Below are 21,072 nucleotides of genomic sequence, written 5' to 3'. Positions count from 1 at the left end.
GGGGCTGGGCGTTAGCTATTAACCTGAACCTGCCCTTTCACCCGTTCCTATTCCGGTGGCAGAGTCCTCCCTGATGCTCACCCAACATTTAATGTCCCATCAAGAAAAAGCATGAGTCCAGCAAAATATCAACAAGTCCTCTTTCAGCAGGTAAATTTAGACACATTTTGTTCAGTAATATTTCACTCCAACTGGCACAAAGAGGAAAAACAAAATGTAAGGCCTTTATTTAAACCTATTTAGCAAGACAAAGTCTCAGAAAGCAGATTTAGGTTTCAGAAGATTTAGAAAGTCAGCTTAGATTTCAACAGGTACTGTATCAACAAAAGCCGAATCCGAGTTGTCAACATAAGGAAGTTGTTCGTCATTCCAGAAATAGACCTTATAAAGTAACTAGCTTGGTGCTAAGTAGAGAGGAGCAGGGCAAGCTTGGTTACACCCTGCTTACTCAAGCACCCACCCACCCTGACTCAACTGCTTTACAAACTGGGAGCTATTTTCAAACAACCCTTTTAAAATGCTATTCAGAACAAGTTCCTATTGTATAAGCACAGGGGACTATATTCAATACCCTGTGATAAACCATAACGGAAAGGAATATGAAAAAGAATGTATATATATGTATAACTGAATCATTTTGCTGTACAGCAGAAATTAACACATTGTAAATCACCTATATACGTCAATAAAATAAATTTTTTTAAAAATGCTATTCAGAGTTGAACTCTGTAGTTCTGTGTAATCAGAAGATGCCATTCCACAACACAGCAACTCCAGGTATCTTAAATAAATTTTGCTGGGAAAACAATTACACTTTGAGCACCAAAGTGAGAACCCTATTATCAGTTTAGTAGATCATGTCCCAGAAAAGCCCTCTGGGCAGGCCTGGCAGACTGTCCACAACGTCAGGAACGTTCAGGCGGAGTGGACCGGGTTCCCGCAGTGTTTGTGCCATAGGTCGATGGCCTTGCTCACAATCGCATCCGAGCTGTCCTGGGGGATCTGTGAACAAGCAAACCAGTCTCTGAAATGTGTGTTTCCGACTTCAGTATCTCCCTCATTTTCACTCTGGTACAAATCTCATTTCCACTGGAGTTTTCACCCTTTTTCAGAAAGTGATCGCACAGGAGGCTACTGCCAGGATCTGCTTCACGCGCCACCTGAGGTCACAGTAAGGAGCAGTCGTGTCATGCTGCCTAGGGTCGAACCCTGCACTGCCCACTACTTGTGGACTCCTGGGCAGGTTATCTGAGCTCCCTGGGTTCAGATCCCCGTCTCTAAAATGGGGCAGATGATAGCCGCAATTCACAGGGCTCTTTACCGGGTTACATGAGGTAATTCACAAAAAATACTTAGCAGTGGCCCTGGCACTGTGAGCCACTAATTATTATAACGATGATGGTTCTTTGATCCAACATACATTCACTTAGTACTTATTTACCGGGCCACTGTTCACATTGACTGATTAAAATACATAGATTTGGGGTCCAGTGAAATTCACTCACACCTAAGTGTCTTTACTTCCACCTCTTTTTGCCTGGTTAAGGGTGTTCTAAGATACAAAGACAGGGAAAAACAGATTCATTCAGACCCTTTTCAACATGCTCTAAGTTTACATTTCAGCACATTAACAAATCCAACTGGGATTCTACCAGAGGATAGCAACAGAAATGAAAGGACTTACAAAATCCCTCAAAACATCAGGTTTCCTTTTCCAGCAACAAAGATCACTCACCCTAAAGTAAAGATCCCACCTCTTCCTTTTCTTGACAAGCCTCCTAGTGGTCACATCAGGGGACACGACTCCAGTCCCAGGTGCACACACTCGTGGAGACTCGCTGCTCAGACCACTGACCCCAAAGGACTGGACTACAATCCACAGACCAACTTGAAACTTCTTCAGGGGAAAATTGTTTCTTCTGATGTAAAACTACACTATGTCTCTGAAATAATTTAATGCAATAGAAAAATCTGGCTTGCTAAACTGACTTCCTTTCTAGATTCAAAATTAAAATACAACAAAGTACACTTACGTTTTCCAGAAACTTTGTTATCTTCTCTGCACTGTTCAGTGCCGTTACTTTTATTTTAAAGGTTAAGAGAATTTCCACAGCTACAAAAACTAGTATCTTACAGGATCCACTTATAACTTTATCCCAAACCCTGCAAAATAAAATCAAATTACGAGTTTGAAGTTTATGTTTATCTAAACAGCTCAAATTTCAAAATTAAATCAAATTACATTTTAAGTACCATCGTCCCTCGGTATCCCCAGGGAATTGGTTCCAGGACTCACTTGCTGTGGATACCAAGATCCGTGGAGGTTTAAAGTCCCTTGTGTAAAATGAGGTGGTACAGTCAGCCTTCTGTATCTGCAGATTCCACATCCAAGGATTCAACCAACCACAAATTATAAACACAGCACAGGATCAGTTGAATCCGCAGATGCACATCTGCGGATACAGAGGGCTGAGTGCATGAGCTTCAGAAAACAGCCATGAAGAACTCATCATCAAGGAAAACAACACAGATCAGCCATTTGAAATCTATTTCAGACACAATCAGCAGTGGAAGGAAAAAAGGAACAAGCACTAGAAAGTATCAATATTTGCTCTGCTAGGAATTGACCAGTGTGCCAATTCCCTAATGTTTCAAAACTGACATTTTCCGGCAGCAAAGTCCTAAACCAAAGCTTAGATTTTACTAACATTTTGTAATGTTAATATAGTCATTATGTGGTAAGGAACAACAAAAGCACCAAATGAAAATGATAAATTCAATTTCATTTTCCAGTGGTTTAAATTCCTTAATTAAGGAGTCAGTTATTAAATATACTCTAAAATAACTATTCTGATAACTCCTATAAACTCTTACAGTTGGTAATTATTCTATACATGCCAACTGCATTGTCTTGTAATGTCCTCTGTATATTTACCTTTCTCCTCAACTGCAAAGTTGTGGATGGGGTGGTCCAGGACACTGAAATACCCGTAACACGTCTGAAGCTGATGGAAGAGTTGAGTTTGAGTCTCAAGTCTCTCACTGCCTTCAGCTACTTTAGAAATAAACATTTTCTCTAGGACCTGCTCCATTTCTGGAAAAGCCCACATACACTCCTGGAGACTATTTCATACGGGAATACTGAACAGCATTGAACACATTGAGGGCCTTCAGTTTCTCTAACTGTATGTTCTAATATTTTTTAATATTTATATTAATATGAGATATTTCTAATGTTTCTAACTGTATATATAATAAGCAGAATCATGTGTTGTTATGTTAGCTGCTGGAGAAGTTAGCATCAAATTATTGTATTGTTCTAAAGCAAATTTATATTCCAAGATGATCACGTTAAAAAAAAAAAAAAAAAAGAACACAGGATTTTTCTGCCTCTGAGCCTGCAGTCCGTATTTGAAAGAAATACTTGCCTCTGTAAGCTGGATTCAGGCAAGCACCCGGCGAAGCACCTCTTGAACCAGAGATCATAGGGAAGCTTGGACACTGCAGAACTCGCCTTCAGATGACTCAGCAGTCGGCTATCTTCCAGGTTCAAGTATTGTTCAAAAGCCTTTGGCTAATGATTAAACAGGAAGAGATTACTCAGTTCCTGTGACATAATGTTACCTGCTCTTACAGGCTGTGATGAAAAGGTGTACATGCTGAACACAGGAAATGCTAGAAAACAAAGCTTCAGACTCATTTAAGTCACTGGTGAGGCAGCAGTTTCCCAGGTCAGCACTAACCAGAGCAACCAACCGTCCAGGACTAAGGGGTTTCCTGGGACAGTCCCGGGCTAAAAGGAACAGTTACTCACCCTAGTTAGTCCTAATTGTGCTAGCCAGATTCAACAACCTAAGGCAAAAGTCCAAAGCAAAATTCAGTTGCTCTGGGGAGCTGAGAAAGGCCCGCGTTCTGGCTGCTCTAGGGCAGTAGGTTAGACGTTCAGGGAAAGGACAAGGGTACGGCCAAAGAAACAGAGCGGGACTAAAGCGGGGACAGGGAACTAGGAAGAATGGAGATGAAAAGGGCCCAGCAGTCACTGATGCCACCTACGCTGACCCACGTGGAGCGCACTCTGCACTTGGCAGGGAGGGTCAGACAACAGGGACGTCCTGAGGAGGAGCTCTGTCCCCAGCAAGATGTGCACAAGAATTCCGGGGAGGTACAGGAATAACACAGGGGGAAAATGCTCCGGGGTTCCGTCTGGCAGCCTCTCCCATGTAAGGTTACACAGCAGCCAACACTAGAAGACTGGGAGCTAACAAAGCTGGCTCCCAGACGGGTTTGCTGTATTTATAGGGTTCTCTGGCAAAGCACGGATCCTAAGGTCAAACCCTCAAGTCTGTACTCTCTATCCAGAAGGGCACAACCAGATCCCATATAACCTGGCTAAATGCAATTTTTTTTTTTTTTTTTACACTAAATATCTGCACCACTGTACTTCTGCCAAAGAGGCAATTCATAACCCTTACAATGTCCACCGTAGCCAGACACTGTGCTACATATATAGGGAAGGGAGTAAAAGGTAAGATAGCTTTATTACAGTGTGTTATAGTTAGCTCTTTGCAGCTCTCTCAACCAGGCTGGAAGCCCCTTGAGGGCAGGGATGATACGATGGGAATAAGCAGAGACAATGGGCACATCCAGGTGGGAATCCTAACCCCTACTTAAGAAGCCAGAAGGAGTTTCCCAGGAGAGCTGACGTTTGAGCTGGCCCACGACGAAGGGACAGGACTTGGCCAGGCAAAGAGGGCCACGTATTAATATCTGGTCCAGCTTAAAGCATACATATCCCTAAACAAAGAGAGCTTCTAAAAAAGGAACATGCCAAAACCTCTACCGGAAAAAATGCACATGGCTCTAACCCATACGAAAAGATGCTCAACCTGGCTATGATAAAAGAAATGCGACCTGACGCTACAGTGAGGTACCCTTTCTCACCTATCATGCTGGCAACAACACACACCAGGCTGGCGAGGCTACAGGGAAACTGGTGTTCTCATCTGTTGATCATGAGGATGCAGAAGGGCATGAGCTCTACAGAGAGGAATCTGAAAAAAACCTAGCTAAGTAACATATGCCTTTACCCCTCGATCTAGTCAATTCATTTCTAGGAAATCTATCCCCCAAATATACTGGCAAATATACAAAAAGATACATGCACAAAGCTATTCACCTGTTATAACAGCAAGAGACTGGAAACATCTCAATTAGCCAACAACAGAGGATGGGTTGAATAAACTAGGATGGAGTGCTATGCAGCTGTGAAAAGGAATAAGGAATGTCTCTATATACTGCTTATGGCATAATCCCCAGCGTATATTAGGTTAAAAAAAAAATAAAGCAGGGTGAAGAAAAACGTGTATCAGATGCTACTGCTAAATCTAAGAGGGCGAGTATAAATACATATCCATGTGTGCTTTTTTTTTCTTTTTAGTGCAAGATGACATTTATACTGCCTGAAATTTTTAGGACACAGCAAATGGTAGAAATGGTAGATGTGATAATTTTATTTATATTTTACTGTAAAACATTTAGGTTATTTCCAATATTTCCATGACCCTCATATACTTACTTTTAAGGAAATAAAGCATACCTCAACAGAAGGCAAAACCTGACAAGAGATTTAACCACCTTGAGAGGAATTTATATTAAACTTAGGAAGAGGCTGCTAATAGTGTTTATTAAAAGAAAAAAAAAAAAACCTTCGGCTTCCCTGGTGGCACAGTGGTTGAGAATCTGCCTGCCAATGCAGGAGACAAGGGTTCGAGCCCTGGTCTGGGAGGATCCCACATGCCGCGGAGCAGCTAGGCCCATGAGCCACAACTACTGAGCCTGCGCATCTGGAGCCTGTGCTCCGCAACAAGAGAGGCCGCGATAGTGAGAGGCCCACGCACCGCGATGAAGAGTGGCCCCCGTTTGCCACAACTAGAGAAAGCCCTCACACAGAAACGAAGACCCAACACAGCCAAAAAAATTAAATAAATAAATAGCGTTCCCTTTAAAAAAAAAAAAAAAGAAACAAAAAAACCCTCTCTTTAGGACAGCTTTTAAAAATTATATCAATGGCAAGGAAAGAAAACTCACTCACTTTAATGACTAAACACAGTTAAGACTGAGATGGCTTAAAGGCAGTCTGATTTGAAGAGAACAACAGAGACCTTCCATGTCACACCACTGAAGCTGGCCTCTAATCTCCTTGGCAATCAGAGGCCTCATCAAAGATAATTTCCAAAAGCTTGTATGGAGAGGAAAGCTGTGATGTAATCCTATAAATCAGAACATTACAACATAAAGGTGTCATCGCCAGAAATATATTTTTCTTTGGATGTCAAAAGCACGTCACTGTCTATCACGTGCACATTTCCCCAGGATTATGAAACAACCTATGCTTTGTGATAACAAATTTGGTAAAACCACAAAAATTTGAAAAGATGACAGACAAGATTATAGAAACTAACAAGAAGCTAGGCAGAAGAGATCTAGTATACAACAATAAAAAATTTTAAGCTGGACTAAACAAAGTTTAATTAAAGACAACTTTTTTTAAAACGTGACTTTAAAAGTTTAAGTCACACACACAAGAAAAAGTTTAAGTCACTTGATGGCTAAATCAAACAGCAATACAAAGGAAATTTAGCTTTTCTTATATATTCAGAACTTAAAAAAAAAATTTGCAACTATAAAAAACTATGTGCTCGGCACTATAATGTACATGCGAAAATAAACCCCTTTTTTGAAGATGGGGAAGTTAAGGTTCAGGGGACATGGGAACATTAAGTATCTTGCTGATTCTAAAATTCATTTCTTTAAAAAAAAAAAAAAAAAAGCTCAAGGCATTTTTGAAAAAGAACAATAAGAGGGAAATTTCCCTACCAGCTATCAAAATATGCTAGGAAGTTAAAGTAAGTCATATGGTACTGGCCAGGAAACAGACAAATACCTTGATAGAAAAAAAAAAAAAAAAAGGGAGTCCAGAAAGAGATAAATATATACATAAACCTAGTAACATGATAAAGGTGGCATTCAAATCTGTGAAAAAAAGAATGAACTGACAAACAGTATAAGTGGTAGTTCTACTACTTATTAACTGTGTGGCCTTGGACAAGTTACTTAACTGCTCTGTGCTTCAGTTTGCTCATCTGTAAAAACAGATGTGTTAAGATGAAATAATTCATCAGTAAAGCAAATTTAGTCTTGGTTGGCATGAATCATGTTCTCAAACTGTTACCCAGAGCAAGGAGGAAGAGGGCAGTGGGGTACTGGCTGAAGCTGTGTTGCAGTTAACCACAAAAGGAACAGAGTCATGTCTGCGTCTGATACCAGTCACAAAGGTAAGTCCTTCACAAATTAAAGGACTAAATTTTAAAATGTTCAAATATTTTTAAAAGTTAGAAGCTTTTTAAAAACTTGTTTTTAAATCTCGGGATTAGAAAGGGCTTTCTAACTAAGACACAAAACAGCAAAAGAAATACTGATAAATCCAACTGTATCAAATCTTTACATCTTTACACAACAGGGAGAAATATTTTCAGAGAAAATATTTAACTTATTAACAAAGGATAAATATCCAGCATATAGCAATAATTCTTACCAAAAAAAAAAAAAAAAAGACGGAAACAAAATAGAAAGGTAGACAAATATAATGACCAATAAACATACCCAAAGTTGCTTAACTTCACTCAAAAATGAGGCAATGGAAATTAAAATGGGCTACCATTTCACTATCAGACTGGCAAAATCTTAAGAGAGTGATACTATCAAGTATTGGCAATGGGGTGGAAAACAGGAAATCTCATTAACTGTTGGGGGAAGCGAAATTGGTACAACTTCTGGGTAAGTAACCTGATAGTTAACAAATTTAAATATGTCTCTTGCAATTGAGCATTTGTTGTATAGGTAACCCCCCCCCAGAGACACACGCACACATACACACATGGGAACACATCACGTACTCGGAGTGGGGCTGTCAGCATGGAGTCTTTACATTAAATTAGGGCAAATTCTTACCAGAAAATACTATGAGAATTTTTTAAAGTGATTCTAAAAGAGCGACTCTCAATCCTAGCCTCATTTCAGAATCACTTGGAGTTTTAAAAAAAGTAGAATTCTGGGGCCTCACCCCTGAAGATTCTGATTTTATTGGTTTGGTCATTTTTAAGAGCTCACAGGTGGTACTAATAGGAAGTCAGGGCTGAAAACTACCTATGTGTACTGACATGGAAAAGCTCCCAGACATTAAGTTTTAAAAAGAACTGTAGGACCGTATGAACAGTATGATAATACTTACATTTAAAAAAAAATTTTATATATATATGTTATATACATATACACATACACACACACGTGTTCATGGGAATGCACTCGCATCCCCATCCATTCCAATGCACATAAAATAGTCTAGACAAATACACACCAAGCTGATGACAATGCCTACGACTTAGAAAGTGGGGGAGGGGAGGTGCTGGTGCAGGTCTATGACGACACTGGATTCATCTGGATTACTTAATACTTCGAGAATGTATCTGTTACTTGTGTTATTAAAAGTAATGAATTCTTAAACAAACTATCAAAATGCTACTGCATTTACTCCAATAATAAGAAAAGCTAATTAAATCACAGTATGATTCGGACCTCTTGATTTAATTAGGCAGCTAACATTTCATTTACATATGCTCCAATGCCATGCTTTATTGTTATTGAAATTAAGTGAATTAAATTTCAAAATTCTAAAAATCAAATTTTACTTAATGCAAGTACATAAAAAACACTCCTGTTCAGTGCTCTGGGAAGCTGAGGGCCGAAGAGTCTCGCCGACCACCCTAACGGACACAGAACAGGGATGGATCTCCAGGGCTCGGCTGACCTGTGCCCCGCACCTGACCCTGCGTCCTGTACCACGGTTACTGCTTTCAACAGAATTTCCGAGTGAAACAATTCAATGACTTAAGAAAAAAGACTCGTTTTTATAAAATGAGGGAAAACACTGGGCAAAGAGAATGGCAAAGGACCCCTGGCTTGTGCTGATGACACAAGCGCTGGTCTCCGGATTCCCAAGTCAGAGTGTACAGACCACCGGCTGCCTTCCTCACAAACAGAGTCCGGACTCTAATGTGAGATCACAAGGTGCCCAGCTAAAACGAACCGACCGCACTTCCCAGGCTCCACTGCAAACTGGGGCGGCCTGGCGACACAGTCCTGCCCGCCGATAGTCATGCAGAAGGCAAGTCTGCTAAAGGGAGACAGGCGGGCCTGGCTTGTCACTTCTCCTCCTTTGCTTTCGTCTTTGCCTTTCCTTCCTGCCTAGAACAGGGATGTCACGGCTGTCACTTCAGCATCTGTCGTGTGATCACGAGAGGAAGGATCACACCTGAGAACGCCAGAACAGGAGGACAGGAGCCTGGGTCCCTGGCCGTACGATGGCTGTGGCAGCAGCCCTGGGCTGCCTTTTGCCGCCAGACTTCTGCTTACGCGAGAGAAGACAAAGCCTCGGTTACTTGGGCTTCCCATTCTACACAGCCAAACTTAAACCTTAGTACAGACGGGTAATTCTAGCTGAAGTCAGTGGATTCTGGATCAAGATAAGGAATACTATAGAGCGGGGGGTGGGCAAGCTACAGCCTGCAGAGGCCAAATCCAGCCACAACCATGCTTTTATGTTATTTTGTGTGACAACAGCAGAGCTGTGTGCTTGCAACAGAGACATACACACCTAGCCCACCAAGCTGGAAATATTTACCATCTGGCCTTTTACAGAAGGCATCTGCCGATTCCCACCACAGAGGGTCCACGCATAATTGCAGCAGCACCAGGAGGTAAAGGCCATTTCCTGAGGACCCCCATTACCATTGCTCACGCCCTCCCCAAAACAGCCATAACATCATCCCTCACCAGCTGGGGTAGAAAATCCCGGTACTTGTTATTCAGCTGGTTCACAAAGCATCGGGTGAGCCAGTAACAGTCAATGCCATCTTCCACCATCTCTTCCATGGCTTTAGCAATGGCAAGAAATACTTCATCTTCTGGCTCCTGCAAGATTAATAATAATAACTCTCAAGAGGGAGGTAGAAGAGAGAAATACAGAATTCTTTAATAATAATGAAGCCTTGTTCCCTAGATTCTGAAGGACCTGCAATAAATCAAAGTGGGACCAAGAGCGCACAGTCCATCACTAAAAAGATGACCAAGGGGAGATGAGGATGAGTAACCAGAGGAATCGGAGTCAGCGCTGCTTCTGAACACTCAGGTTTCAAGCTGAACATTCAGAGATTTTCCAACTTCTAACATTAAGGCCAAAGAGTCAACACAAACCCTAAGCAAGGGCTGACTCTACACCCAGAAGTATTCCCTGCGCTGGAGGAGAATTCCTTTCAAACAGAAGTGATAAACAGCAAACAACTGGAGACCTCTGTCAATAATTTGCAAACATTAAATGACCCCAAAAGGACTAATAAGCATTTTATTTCAAAGCATTCATACATAGCTTTAAATTTTTGTTCTATCTTTAAGCACCTGAAAAGCTAAAAATGGCCCTAGAATCAGAATTTTAGGACTCAGAAGAATGGCATTTCTCAAACCTTGTGTCAATACTCAGAACATGAAAGCAAACCCTCAAGTAAATTTCAAAAGAAATCTCATAAAAACTGGAATCCACTTGAAATATCTGTTTTCTAACACCGTATCTTACACCAAAAGCTTTACATTTTCATCTAGGATTTAACAGCTGAAGGATTTTTAACACTGAAAAGAAACTAAAAAGTTTCCTTCTACTCCCCTAAGAAGTCCCAAGTTAAAATCAAAATACCTATTTTAACAGAAGTACTGCATTTCAGGCCTCCTTTCCACTTATTAACATTCTACAAAATGTCAAGAATAGCAGAAAGCCTCCTTTCGTGGACTCCCACCCGGCCCTGGGCGCTGTGCTGGGTGCTCCTGAACCTGGCACCTCAATGCTGCTCCCAGTTACTCTGAGACACAGCTAAGAGGACCAGCGCCCTCCAGCCGAAGTCAGCTTCTATGTGCCCAGCCCTGTGCTGAGCACTGTCACACAGTCTCATTAAAAGATAAGGAAAATACAGCTTCTAGGGCTTGGTGACCAAGGAGACTTGAGCCCAGAACAAAACTTGGACAGCATGTCAGCCTGAGGCCACGGTACAGGTGCCTGGACCTCAAGCCTGGAAAGCTGAGCAGGGATGAGGTGGAAACGATAACCTATCATCTAGATCTCTTGAGCTAATGGATAATCTAACCTAACTTCATATACAGTTTAGGAACTTGAGTAGTACTATCAGCTAACTGCATTCTGCCAACGGGAAATAAAATTTAAAGTTTGAGCGTTCCAACTATTTTCAGGAATGTTCTCTCTTGATAAACTTCATCAAAGTGGACGACCTAAGATTTGCCCATGGGACCCAAAGCAACCTCAAAAAGAAAGAACACGTCGAAGTTCAAACTGCTGTGCTGGCAGACTGCAATCTGCAACAGCCACCAAAAAAATTACAGAACAGCACAGTTTGCAGGCAAATCCCTCTTCTGAACAATTCACTCTGTTTTAGCCAAAAGTTAAAATGCTTAGAGCGAATTGCAAGTTGTATTAAAATAGCCAAAGCCCAAGAGCTATAGTCATTACTTTGCCTGTCCTCCTCCACTCCCCCTCTCTTCCCTTTATAAATAGTAAGCAGTCCAAGTAACCAGAGTGAGCAGTTTGTCAAAGGTGAAACCTATAAAGCAGGCTGGAGCCTGTGGGCCTGAGGCCAAGGAAGGGTCAAGGCCAAGGAGGCAGCCAGTGACTTCGAGGCCTGTGAGGCCCGCAGGCCAGGGCCAGAGAGGCGGCCGGCCACAGTGGTGACAGACAGAGGGACGAGCAAAGAGATAAATACAAATAAGACGAGGCTTCCATTAGCCTCACTGCAACTGCCAGAGAAGGAAGCTGCAAATATAAAAAGGGTGAGGGTTAAATGAACTTGGGATATTAGAAAGGACTTGGCAGCTTTGGCATTAACTCAGGGTCTTTAGTATAGAAATAGATAGATATATAAACACACAGGTGTGTGTATTTCCTAGCTGTCTGCTGAGAGGGCCTAGAAGCAATGACACGCCACAGACAATGAGCATACCTAGCGCCCTGTTCTTGGTTTCTAGATATAATACTCCAAAAAAAAAAAAAAAAGGCCTGATTCCAAGCCTGGGGTAGGGAAAGTACAAAATGAGCCTGGAATGTCTTTTTGTGCCAGAAAGTAAGAAAGTGCTCAAAATGATGGGAACTTGTCAAAAAGACACACAAGTCAGCTTGAAGGGGCTCCCGCTGGCTAAACATGGGACAATTTTAACATCAAAATAATGGTAGTAATGAATTATAGGCCATCAAATAAAAGAGGAATCTATAAATTCATACCGATATACATAAATGAGGGAGAAGGGAAAACTCTTCCTTGCAGAAAAGTCAACTAATAAATGCAGAAGGAACGAAGGAGTTAGAAGATCACCATTTGGCAATCAGCACAGTAAAAACTGTTTCAGGCAAGAGTCAGTGGATTGATATTTACACAGTCTCAAAGTACCTCCCCACAAGTTACTTATTAATTACAAAGGGAAAATAGCAACCTTACCTTGAAGAAACCTGGCAGACACCACCTTAACCAAGTGATCAAAGTTAGCAGCAAGAGTAATAAGTATCATATTTCTGTGGAATTCCTGCCAGAAACACATAACTAGATTCTAATCATGAGGAAACACACAAACCCAAATTGAGAAATGTTCTACTGGCCAGTACTCTTCAAAACTGTCAAGGTCATGAAAGACAGAGGAAGACTGAGGGACTATTCCAGATTAAAGGCAACTAAGACATGGTAAACGTAATGCATGATCCCAGACTGGATCCTGGACCAGAAAAAGAACATCAGTGGGACAGTCAGCAAAATTTCAGTAACACCTATAGATTAGTTCATAGTATTGTATCACTGCTAATTTTCTGGTTTTGATAAATAACCAGAGTATAATTAAGATGTAACATTTGAGGATGCTAGGTGAAGGTATATGGGAACACTTAACTCTTTATGCAACTTTTTTCTACTATTTTAAAATGAAGAGTTAGAACAGAAAAAAAAAGTTTTTAAATCATCAACAAATGGTAAAACCAGTAGTTGAAAGTTTGATAAGTTCTGAACCACAACTTTCATTGTTTAGATAAAGGGCAATATTGGGACAGTTGGTCAAACGGGAATGGAGTCTGAAGATTAGCTGTTAATACTGTATCAATGTCAACTTCTTGGTGTTGATGACAGAACTATGGTCACCCAGGGGAGTGTTCTCATCTTTAGCAAGTACACACTGCAGGAATCGGAAAGAATGGGATGCTGTGTCTACGTCTTATTCTCGACTGGTTTAGGAAAAAAAATATGTACACATATATAGGAAAAATGACAAAGCAAACATGGTAAAATGTTAATGACTAGGGAACCGGGATAGAGGGTATATGGGGTTTCTTGCTAGTATTCTTGCAACTTTTCTATAACTTTGAAATTACTTCAAAACAAAATTTTAAAACATTAGGGAGACTGGGTCAAAATGTACAGGGCTATGAATGTCTGGGAAAGATGTGTTGCTTTTATTCTACAAAGAAGAGCCACTGAAAGTTTCTAAGGTAAAACATAATGCAAACAAAGGCTGGCAGATGGAGCAGTCTAAAGTTGAACCAAGGGTCAAACAAAAGCACCACTGACCAGTGGAAAGGAGGGACTTCGAGGCAACTTCCCAGACTCCAGCCGATGCATGTAGAGATAGACTTCAACCTGAGGTGTGGCATCACTGATAAAGCGAATGACTTCCAGGGCGTGAAGGACATCGGAGTACTGCTCCTTGCGATACATCATCACCTGGGCATGGGACTCATGGTGTGGAGGCAAGATGCCTATAGAGACCCGGGGTGGGTAAAAAAAAAAAAAAAAAGAGGGCAAAATACTGAGGCACCAATCCAAATTCCTCTTCTATGAAAGAGAATCCTGTGCGAAGCTGCCTACCACAATTAGACTAGAACTCACACAAATATTTAGTTACCGTATAGATTATCTTTTAGAAATTCACACTATAAATCAAATTTTAAATACTATCAATATTTGAATGGCAATTACATCATTGATATTAAAGAGAAATGAAACGACATCATAAAGCCTTTGAATAAATGTGCCACATAAATTCAAGATAAATCACACCAATTACAATAATGATTTAATTCAAGTTTACGGTTGTCAGCCTCGGGCCACCCTTAGCTGCTAAAGGCCTATCTCCAGTTGCTGTGCTTAGCCCCTAATATGGGATTGTTCCCATCCCCCAACCTCCACAATTCATATGTTGAAGCCCTAACCCCCAATGTGACTATATTTGGCAACAGGGCCTTTAGGAGGTAATTAAGGTTAAAAGAAGTCATAAGGTGAGGCCCTAATCCAACAGGGCTAGTGCCCTTATAAGAAAAGGAAGAGGCTGGCATGGTTTCTCTCTGCCGTGTGAGGACACAGCAAACCAGGAGGTGACACTTCACCAGGAACAAAATCGGCCAGCACCTTGATCTTGGACTTCCCAGCCTCCAGAACTGTGAGGATATAAATTGTTATTTAAGCCACCCAGTCTGTGGTATTTTGTTAAGGGAGCTGTAGGTGACAACACAACCCCCTTCATCTTAGAACCACCACCAAGTGGTCAAATCCTTTTCTTCCCCAACAACTAAAACTTGCTCAAAGTCCTAAAGTCTCTCTTTAGAAGGAAAAAAAAATCTCTAATTTTCACTACCAAAGTGACCTTACATTACATTTCAATGCCATTTTATGCTCATTAATATATTTAAACATGATGTCTACTCATTAGACTTTGGGGCAAGAACCACATTTTTTTAAATACAAACAAATGGCATGGAGAAAACACAGTGGAAAGAGCACTGGATGGGCCTTCAGTCAACTAGTCCCAGAGGTGTTAACACCAGGATGCTCAAAAATGTCCCTCCGGGCACTTGTTTCCTTATCTGCCAGAGGCAGGGAATGGGACGGGTAAGCATTTCACCAAATGTTCTCTGCAGAACATGAGCCCCAAGGGTCTTCATGAGAAAAAGGGTACCAGAGTCAAATAGATTTGGGAAGTGGTGACAATGAAATTAAGGCTTTAAGTTTTGCTATAAAGAAAAACATCTTCCTTTATTTACCCCAGCCTCATTAAACTTCATGAAACTGTATCGTAGCCCAAGCTCCAGAGTCAAAGTTCCTGGGTCTGAAGTCTAGCTCTACAGTTAACTGGCTGGGTGACCCTCAGCAACTTACTTGATCTTCCTGTGCCTTAGCTTCTCCATCTGAAGAATGGGAAGAATACTACCCATCTCACACAATTGTAATGATGACTAAACAAATTAACATACATAAAACACTCAAAGTACATGGTACCTACTAAGCTAGTATCAGTGTTATTAGCTAGTACACTGGACTATGGATCTCTCTTTGGTGCAAACTACCACAGATCCAGTATTCTAAAGAACATTCTGGGAAACATAACTTGGATGAGCTCAGAAGACTAACACAGTGGGAGGTTAATGTTGGAACCAAACTCCCAACATAGCGTGGCAGCTCTAAATCTCAAGTGCCTTTTAAAAAAATTAATTAATTAATTAATTTACAGCTGCCTTGGGTCTTCGTTGCTGCGCATGGGCTTTCTCTAGTTGTGGTGAGCGGGGGCTACTCTTCGTTGCAGTGCACGGGCTTCTCATTGCGGTGGCTTCTCTTGTTGCACAGCACGGGCTCTAGGCATGCAGGCTTCAGTAGCTGTGGCACACGGGCTCAGTAGTTGTAGTTCGCAGGCTATAGAGCGCAGGCTCAGTAGTTGTGGCTCACGGGCTTAGTTGCTCTGAAGCATGTGGGATCTTCCCGGACCAGGGCTCGAACCCGTGTCCCCTGCATTGGCAGGAGGATTCTTAACCACTGCGCCACCAGGGAAGTCCCTCGAGTGCCTTTAACGGCAAAAACAAGGGAGACTCACCTGTTAAAGCAAGCCACAAAAAAGAGGCGATGAACAGCCTGACAGGCCTTGGCACTCAGCTGCAAAGTACAACTGTCCATCTCACACTAATCCACTGGCGTTATCAGTTAATAAGACACATAGTCTTTCCCAGAAGATATAAATATTATCGACATTCCCATCTAAAAGGCACCCCTGGAAGGCATTTACTTTGATGGGCACTGGAAACACTAAGATTTTTAAAATGCTCAGGGAAAAACTGAGGTCGTTTTCACACATTCTCTATATTGTAACTGCACGGGGACCTATTAGAAAAGTTAAGTGTACAAAGGCTGTCAAGATGCACAACAAAAAAGGCAACGCACAGTGCTTTCTAGCATGGCTTGCATTCCCTCGCTGGCTCCACATTACATAATCAGACTCGGGACTCCAGATTTTTCAGGTCCTGAAAATATAGTACATTTTGGAAAGAAAACAAGGTCTATAAATCTAGCCTAACTTCAAATGGGCTCTACAAACCTGAGCTCAAATCCCAGCTCTGCCACTTACAGGCTATAAGGCCTCAGGCAAATTATTTAGCTTCAGTCTTTTTCCCCATCGGTAAAACTGGGATATTGATACCTGCCTCACAAGGGAATTCCAGGATTATCCTAACTTTTGTTTTTTTTTAAAAAAAGAAAAGGAGGGTACTAATGGATGGGTATTTTATACATCAGCAGGCTCAGCAATAACAGAAAAAAAAAATCCTTAGCTCAAAAGGCATGCTGCCAGTCACTTCGGGCACCTAATACACTTTTTCTTCCACAGAAACTGAGCAAGACCGTTTTTCCTTCTCCTTCGGCCACTCTTCACTGGAACTTATTCATTTGTGCTTCTAGGAAGTAAAAACTCTTCAATTCCTTTTTTGATTCTGACAGCACTCCTTAGGAAGTTATACCTCTACAGCTGGGAGTCGCAGACTAACAAATCAAGAGCTAAACCCTAGGAGTTAATTTAGCTCAATATCCTCATTTTACAGATGAAAGAAAAAAAGGGAAAAAAAAAAAAAGAGGCCTAGTGGCGTCTTCTGGAAGGTTACCAAGCTGACAGTAAAGCCCAGACCAGTTCTCCTTTCTCCCGGCCCAATGCTCTTCCCACACCTTGTTTCAGGAAGGTGCATCACCGTCTCTTCTAATGTCACCTGACACTCAGAGTGACACACAGTGGACTGCCTCTGAAGGTCACCTTCTTCCAGGCTTCCAAAGTGAGTGGTGATTCAGGCTCCCGAGGTTAGACCCAGCATTCAGTAAAAGGCCTAAAGAAATTCTCCTTTTTCTGACTGATAAGATGCCAATGATCCCATCATTCAACATCGTTGAAGATAAAGCTTCCAACTCTTGGAAATCATACCTAGAAGTACCTTCCAAACCAATGCACGGTACATGGATGGGAGCGGGAACCTCTGACTAAAAGTACAAAGTTTCTCAACATCTAGAGGAAGAAAAAGAAAAAAAAAAAACGATTAGATGCTTTTCATGCTGATCACAATAGGTAAAGATGCATTTCATGTCTGAAAACCGAAAGTATAGTAAGACATCTCGTCAGAGGCAGGCTGCTATACAATCAGCAAATCTAGGAAAGGTAACACTAGACTGACTTCCAGCCCACGTGTTCTAACTAGCTATGTATTTTTTTTTTTCCAACTAGCTATTTAAAAACAATTAGTGTTTCACGGTGTAGGAGATGCATTTTGCATATACTACTACATTCACTATAACATCAGCAGTAGTTACTATTTATAGAACTTATTTCATTTATCCACATCTCAAGCTTGTTGGGTAGTTATTGTTTTAAAGATGCAGAAACTGAAGCTCAGAGCAGTTTAGTGACTTGACTAAGTTTACATCGCCGGTGAGTGACACAGTCAGCCTGCAAATCCCCACATTCACCAGGAAGCCACATTCAACCATCTTGGGCCTCAGTTTCCCTACTTGTCAAGTGAGAATTATAATACTTAAAGCACAGACTGCCTAGTGAGGATCAAAGGTCAGGTGGGAAATGTTTTTGAAACTTTAAAACACTATGCATTTAAACTACTGTTTTTAACTATGGCTCAGTTTATTCCACTTTAATTAGCGATAGAACAGACCTTATTATGACTGGCTTAGAAGAAATAAAAATGTCAATATATAATGCAGTTTCAGTATTTCCATAAAAGAAAATCATGGCAAGAGTTGCTGCAAATTTACCCAAAAGCTATTATGACACCTCTGAAAATTGAGAAAAGAAAATACATGGGTCTAATAAGAGAAAAAAAATATTACTGACTTCTACAGAGGCCTTTCAAAAAGGTCTGGCTCTGACTCAGTGAAATATAAACTTGAAAAATCCTTAACTTCTCCCAAAATATACCATTCTGCTGCCATCCTATCACTAAAAAAATACCGCAGGTAACCAATACCTCTGGACATCTTTAAAGGTAACATTTAATTTCAGAAGATCTGGGAATGACTGAGAACCAATAAGGTAAATTTAACTTATAAAACTCACCCAGACAGTCATCTTTTAGGAGAATTTCTAATGATTTCTTTTCTTCAACTCCACGAAACCCCACTTTTTCATAATATACTGAACGGAAGTTTCTCTGGGAGTCCTCAGTCATGTTTCATTCTTGGAGGACAGAATAGGGAGCAGAAAAAAGTGAGCCTAGAAACAAATGAAGAATTGATGAAAAATTTAATGATTTTCTCCAACTTTTCCATGAATCTGATACACTATGATAAATGGCCTGCCCTTGCATAGGACTCAGTATTAAACCTTCCCTTTTACACAACCCTAACATCACGTCACCTTTGCACCTTGGCCAAAAACCAAGATATAAAACAAAAGTCCTCTGAGCTGCTATAACAGATGGCACAAGGTTCATGCCTTAGCACTCCTATTTTACTTAGGAGAGAACCTAGCACAATGGTATGCAGCCGTTACACATGTTCAAAAAAAAAGTTACTTAAATAGGAAGACAGACAAAATGTCATGCAAAAGGGATTACCAAATATACATGATGACTGTTTAAAAATTTTTTTTTAAATTAGACTATTCTGAAATGTTAACAATGGTTATCTTTAGGCAGCAGGATTCCAGATGATTTTAATTTTCTTTCTTTGGCTTAGCTGTCTTTTCTAAAATGGGCATTTGGTAAAACAAAAAACTAAGTTATAAAAAGAGTAAAAAAAAAAAAAAAAAAAAAAACACACACAAACCCAAGTTCCTCACTTAGTTTTCCTTTAAACACAATTCTATCAAATGTAATTGTCAAAATTCAAAACCCACAACAGATTAAGCATTAAATTATAAACCAGAAGAGGAGCAGCAATGTAGCCGGTTGACAAGTGATGTCACAGAGTTGGAGACAAAATAACGACTTGGAATCTGGCATCAGAACTCAAAAAGTTCGTTGGTCTCTGGTTCTTTCACAATAACCTTCAGTAGACTGAAGGCAAGTCATCAGGAAAAGGTCAAATTGGGTTTGTGTTTTAAGAACAGAGTGGATGCAATGCATTTTTCAAAAAATATAGCACTGCCTGCCCCAAACGCTTAAAGCGTCGGTGCAGAGTATAGCCCTCAGGTTTTAGAAATTCTGAGATGTCCCCAGGGACTAGGGGAGGGTTGAGTTCTAGACAGCCAATGTCTTCCTTATTGACAAGATACTCACTGAGACGATTCGGGCACTGGAAAGAACAGAATTCGTTTTGATTGAGGAATTCTATAGGGTACTGAGCTCTTAGGACCAAACGTTTTTTAAAAGCAGGATTCCAAAGCATTAAAACACCAAATAAGGTGGGATTTATTTAAAAGCAGCATCCAAACAGCTGCAAGGCCATTCGGTGGCTGCCGTCTAAGGACACCATCCTCTGGCTGCAATGCAACAGCAAACGCGTCCACCGGGAGAAAATAAAGTAAGTTTCCTTGCTGCCCAGCAGCGCCCACCTGACGGGAAAAGTAAACACACCCTGACCCAAGACCCCAGGTCCCACTCTCCCTATTATGCTTCACCTCTAGTAGTGGAAACCACACCCGGGTTCAGACTAAGTGGTCCGGGGAGGTAGCGGAAACCTGGCCCGGTGCGCTGACCTGCCGACCACCCAGAGCCGGCCGGGCGAAGGGAGACGGCTGGACACCCACGCCCAGGAAATAAAACCCGGCAGCCGCGGCGTCCGCCGGACGTGACGTCAGCTCCGCTACACGGGGCGGTGCCGAGAGTGCGCGTGCGCCGAGAGCATGCGCGGAAGCTCCACCCACGCCGTGGGGCCGCAGACTCTGCAACCCAGACACGGGAAAGCGGGATGCAAGTCAACCTAGCATCTCAAGCGCCCCGCCCACTCCCCGCACCAGTCTCCCTGCTCCCCCTACTCATTCCTGGTCTGGAGAATGGCGACTACCTTACTCCCGCTGTCCCGGGCGGTGAGTGCCCGGGATGCTCTCCCGAACCCTACCCTGGAGGTGATCGCAGACCCCAGGATGGAGCTCCTTAAACTGTCTGCGGTGGCAGACGCCTGCTTTGTTTTTATTTCCTTTTTACTGGTATGTGGAAATAAATGACCAACCAAATGAGAAGTGTAAAGCAACTTATTGAGAATTTGCTGTACGAGAGAGTCAGCCCCACTATCACTTCTATTTTGGCAGAAACTCAAAGGCAGGCAGAGGAGGGGAAAGGTTGATAGTGGAAAAAAAGGGAAGGCTTCACGTGTGCCCTCGTCGGAGGCTGTTGGCGTGGGGAAGCTGCAGGTAGAGGAGAAGCCGGGTGTCCTATGTGATCCTTTAGCCACATCTGGCTTTCTCTGGCTGGTCCTAAGTTGAAAAGCAGGGATACAAATTAGGGAAGCTGTAAGTTATTAATCAAGTCCAGGCCAGTTGCTACAGTAGTTATTGTTCCGCTTCCTGGGTTGTTTCTACAGCTAGCAGTCAGGCTGGCTTCCTAGGCTGGTTTTTGTACATAAGGGGTTGTTTTTCTAGGCAGGTTGTGGGTCCATTCTATTTTCATATATGGTCGACCACTGTATATTCAGCCTCTCAGTTAAAACACTATAAATTCTTTGAAAA

At 41.7% G+C, this 21,072-nt stretch overlaps 2 protein-coding genes across 5 annotated transcripts in view; one reads left to right on the top strand and one right to left on the bottom strand.

Moving 5' to 3' along the window:
* The window catches only part of PHACTR1 (phosphatase and actin regulator 1), a 594,117-nt gene that overhangs the window by 562,986 nt on the left and 10,059 nt on the right, over positions 1–21,072 (top strand). The gene's annotated exons all lie outside the window — the stretch shown is intronic.
* Positions 205–20,180, bottom strand: TBC1D7 (TBC1 domain family member 7). Of its 4 annotated transcripts, none has more exons than XM_007173953.2 (8): positions 20,026–20,180; positions 18,523–18,678; positions 17,383–17,463; positions 13,722–13,909; positions 9,892–10,029; positions 3,429–3,574; positions 2,034–2,163; positions 205–1,002 (listed from the first exon to the last, which is right to left on the bottom strand). In XM_007173953.2, the coding sequence occupies exons 2-8, from the start codon at positions 18,632–18,634 to the stop codon at positions 916–918; spliced, it is 882 nt and encodes a 293-aa protein (XP_007174015.2). In that variant the 5' UTR covers positions 18,635–18,678; positions 20,026–20,180; the 3' UTR covers positions 205–915. The 4 variants fall into 4 exon arrangements, with proteins under 4 accessions (XP_007174015.2, XP_007174017.2, XP_007174016.2 ...); XM_007173955.3 differs by having other exon boundaries at positions 20,104–20,155; XM_007173954.3 differs by lacking the exon at positions 20,026–20,180 and adding an exon at positions 19,685–19,960.

The sequence above is a fragment of the Balaenoptera acutorostrata genome, chromosome 10, assembly GCF_949987535.1.
Source record: "Balaenoptera acutorostrata chromosome 10, mBalAcu1.1, whole genome shotgun sequence".
NCBI lineage: Eukaryota > Metazoa > Chordata > Mammalia > Artiodactyla > Balaenopteridae > Balaenoptera > Balaenoptera acutorostrata.
The sequence above is the reverse complement of the archived record's forward strand: the minus strand, read 5'-3'. Positions and strand labels throughout refer to the sequence as shown.

Bases quoted from the DNA above. Each gene is read 5' to 3' on its own strand.
- TBC1D7 (XM_007173953.2), bottom strand. From the start codon at position 18,634: ATGACTGAGGACTCCCAGAGAAACTTCCGTTCAGTATATTATGAAAAA. The intron at 3,575-9,891 runs GTGAGGGATGAT...TTTAATCATTAG, and splicing joins GGGATTTTCTACCCCAGCTG to CCAAAGGCTTTTGAACAATA. The intron at 1,003-2,033 runs GTAAGTGTACTT...GCTTGTTCACAG, and splicing joins TAACAAAGTTTCTGGAAAAC to ATCCCCCAGGACAGCTCGGA.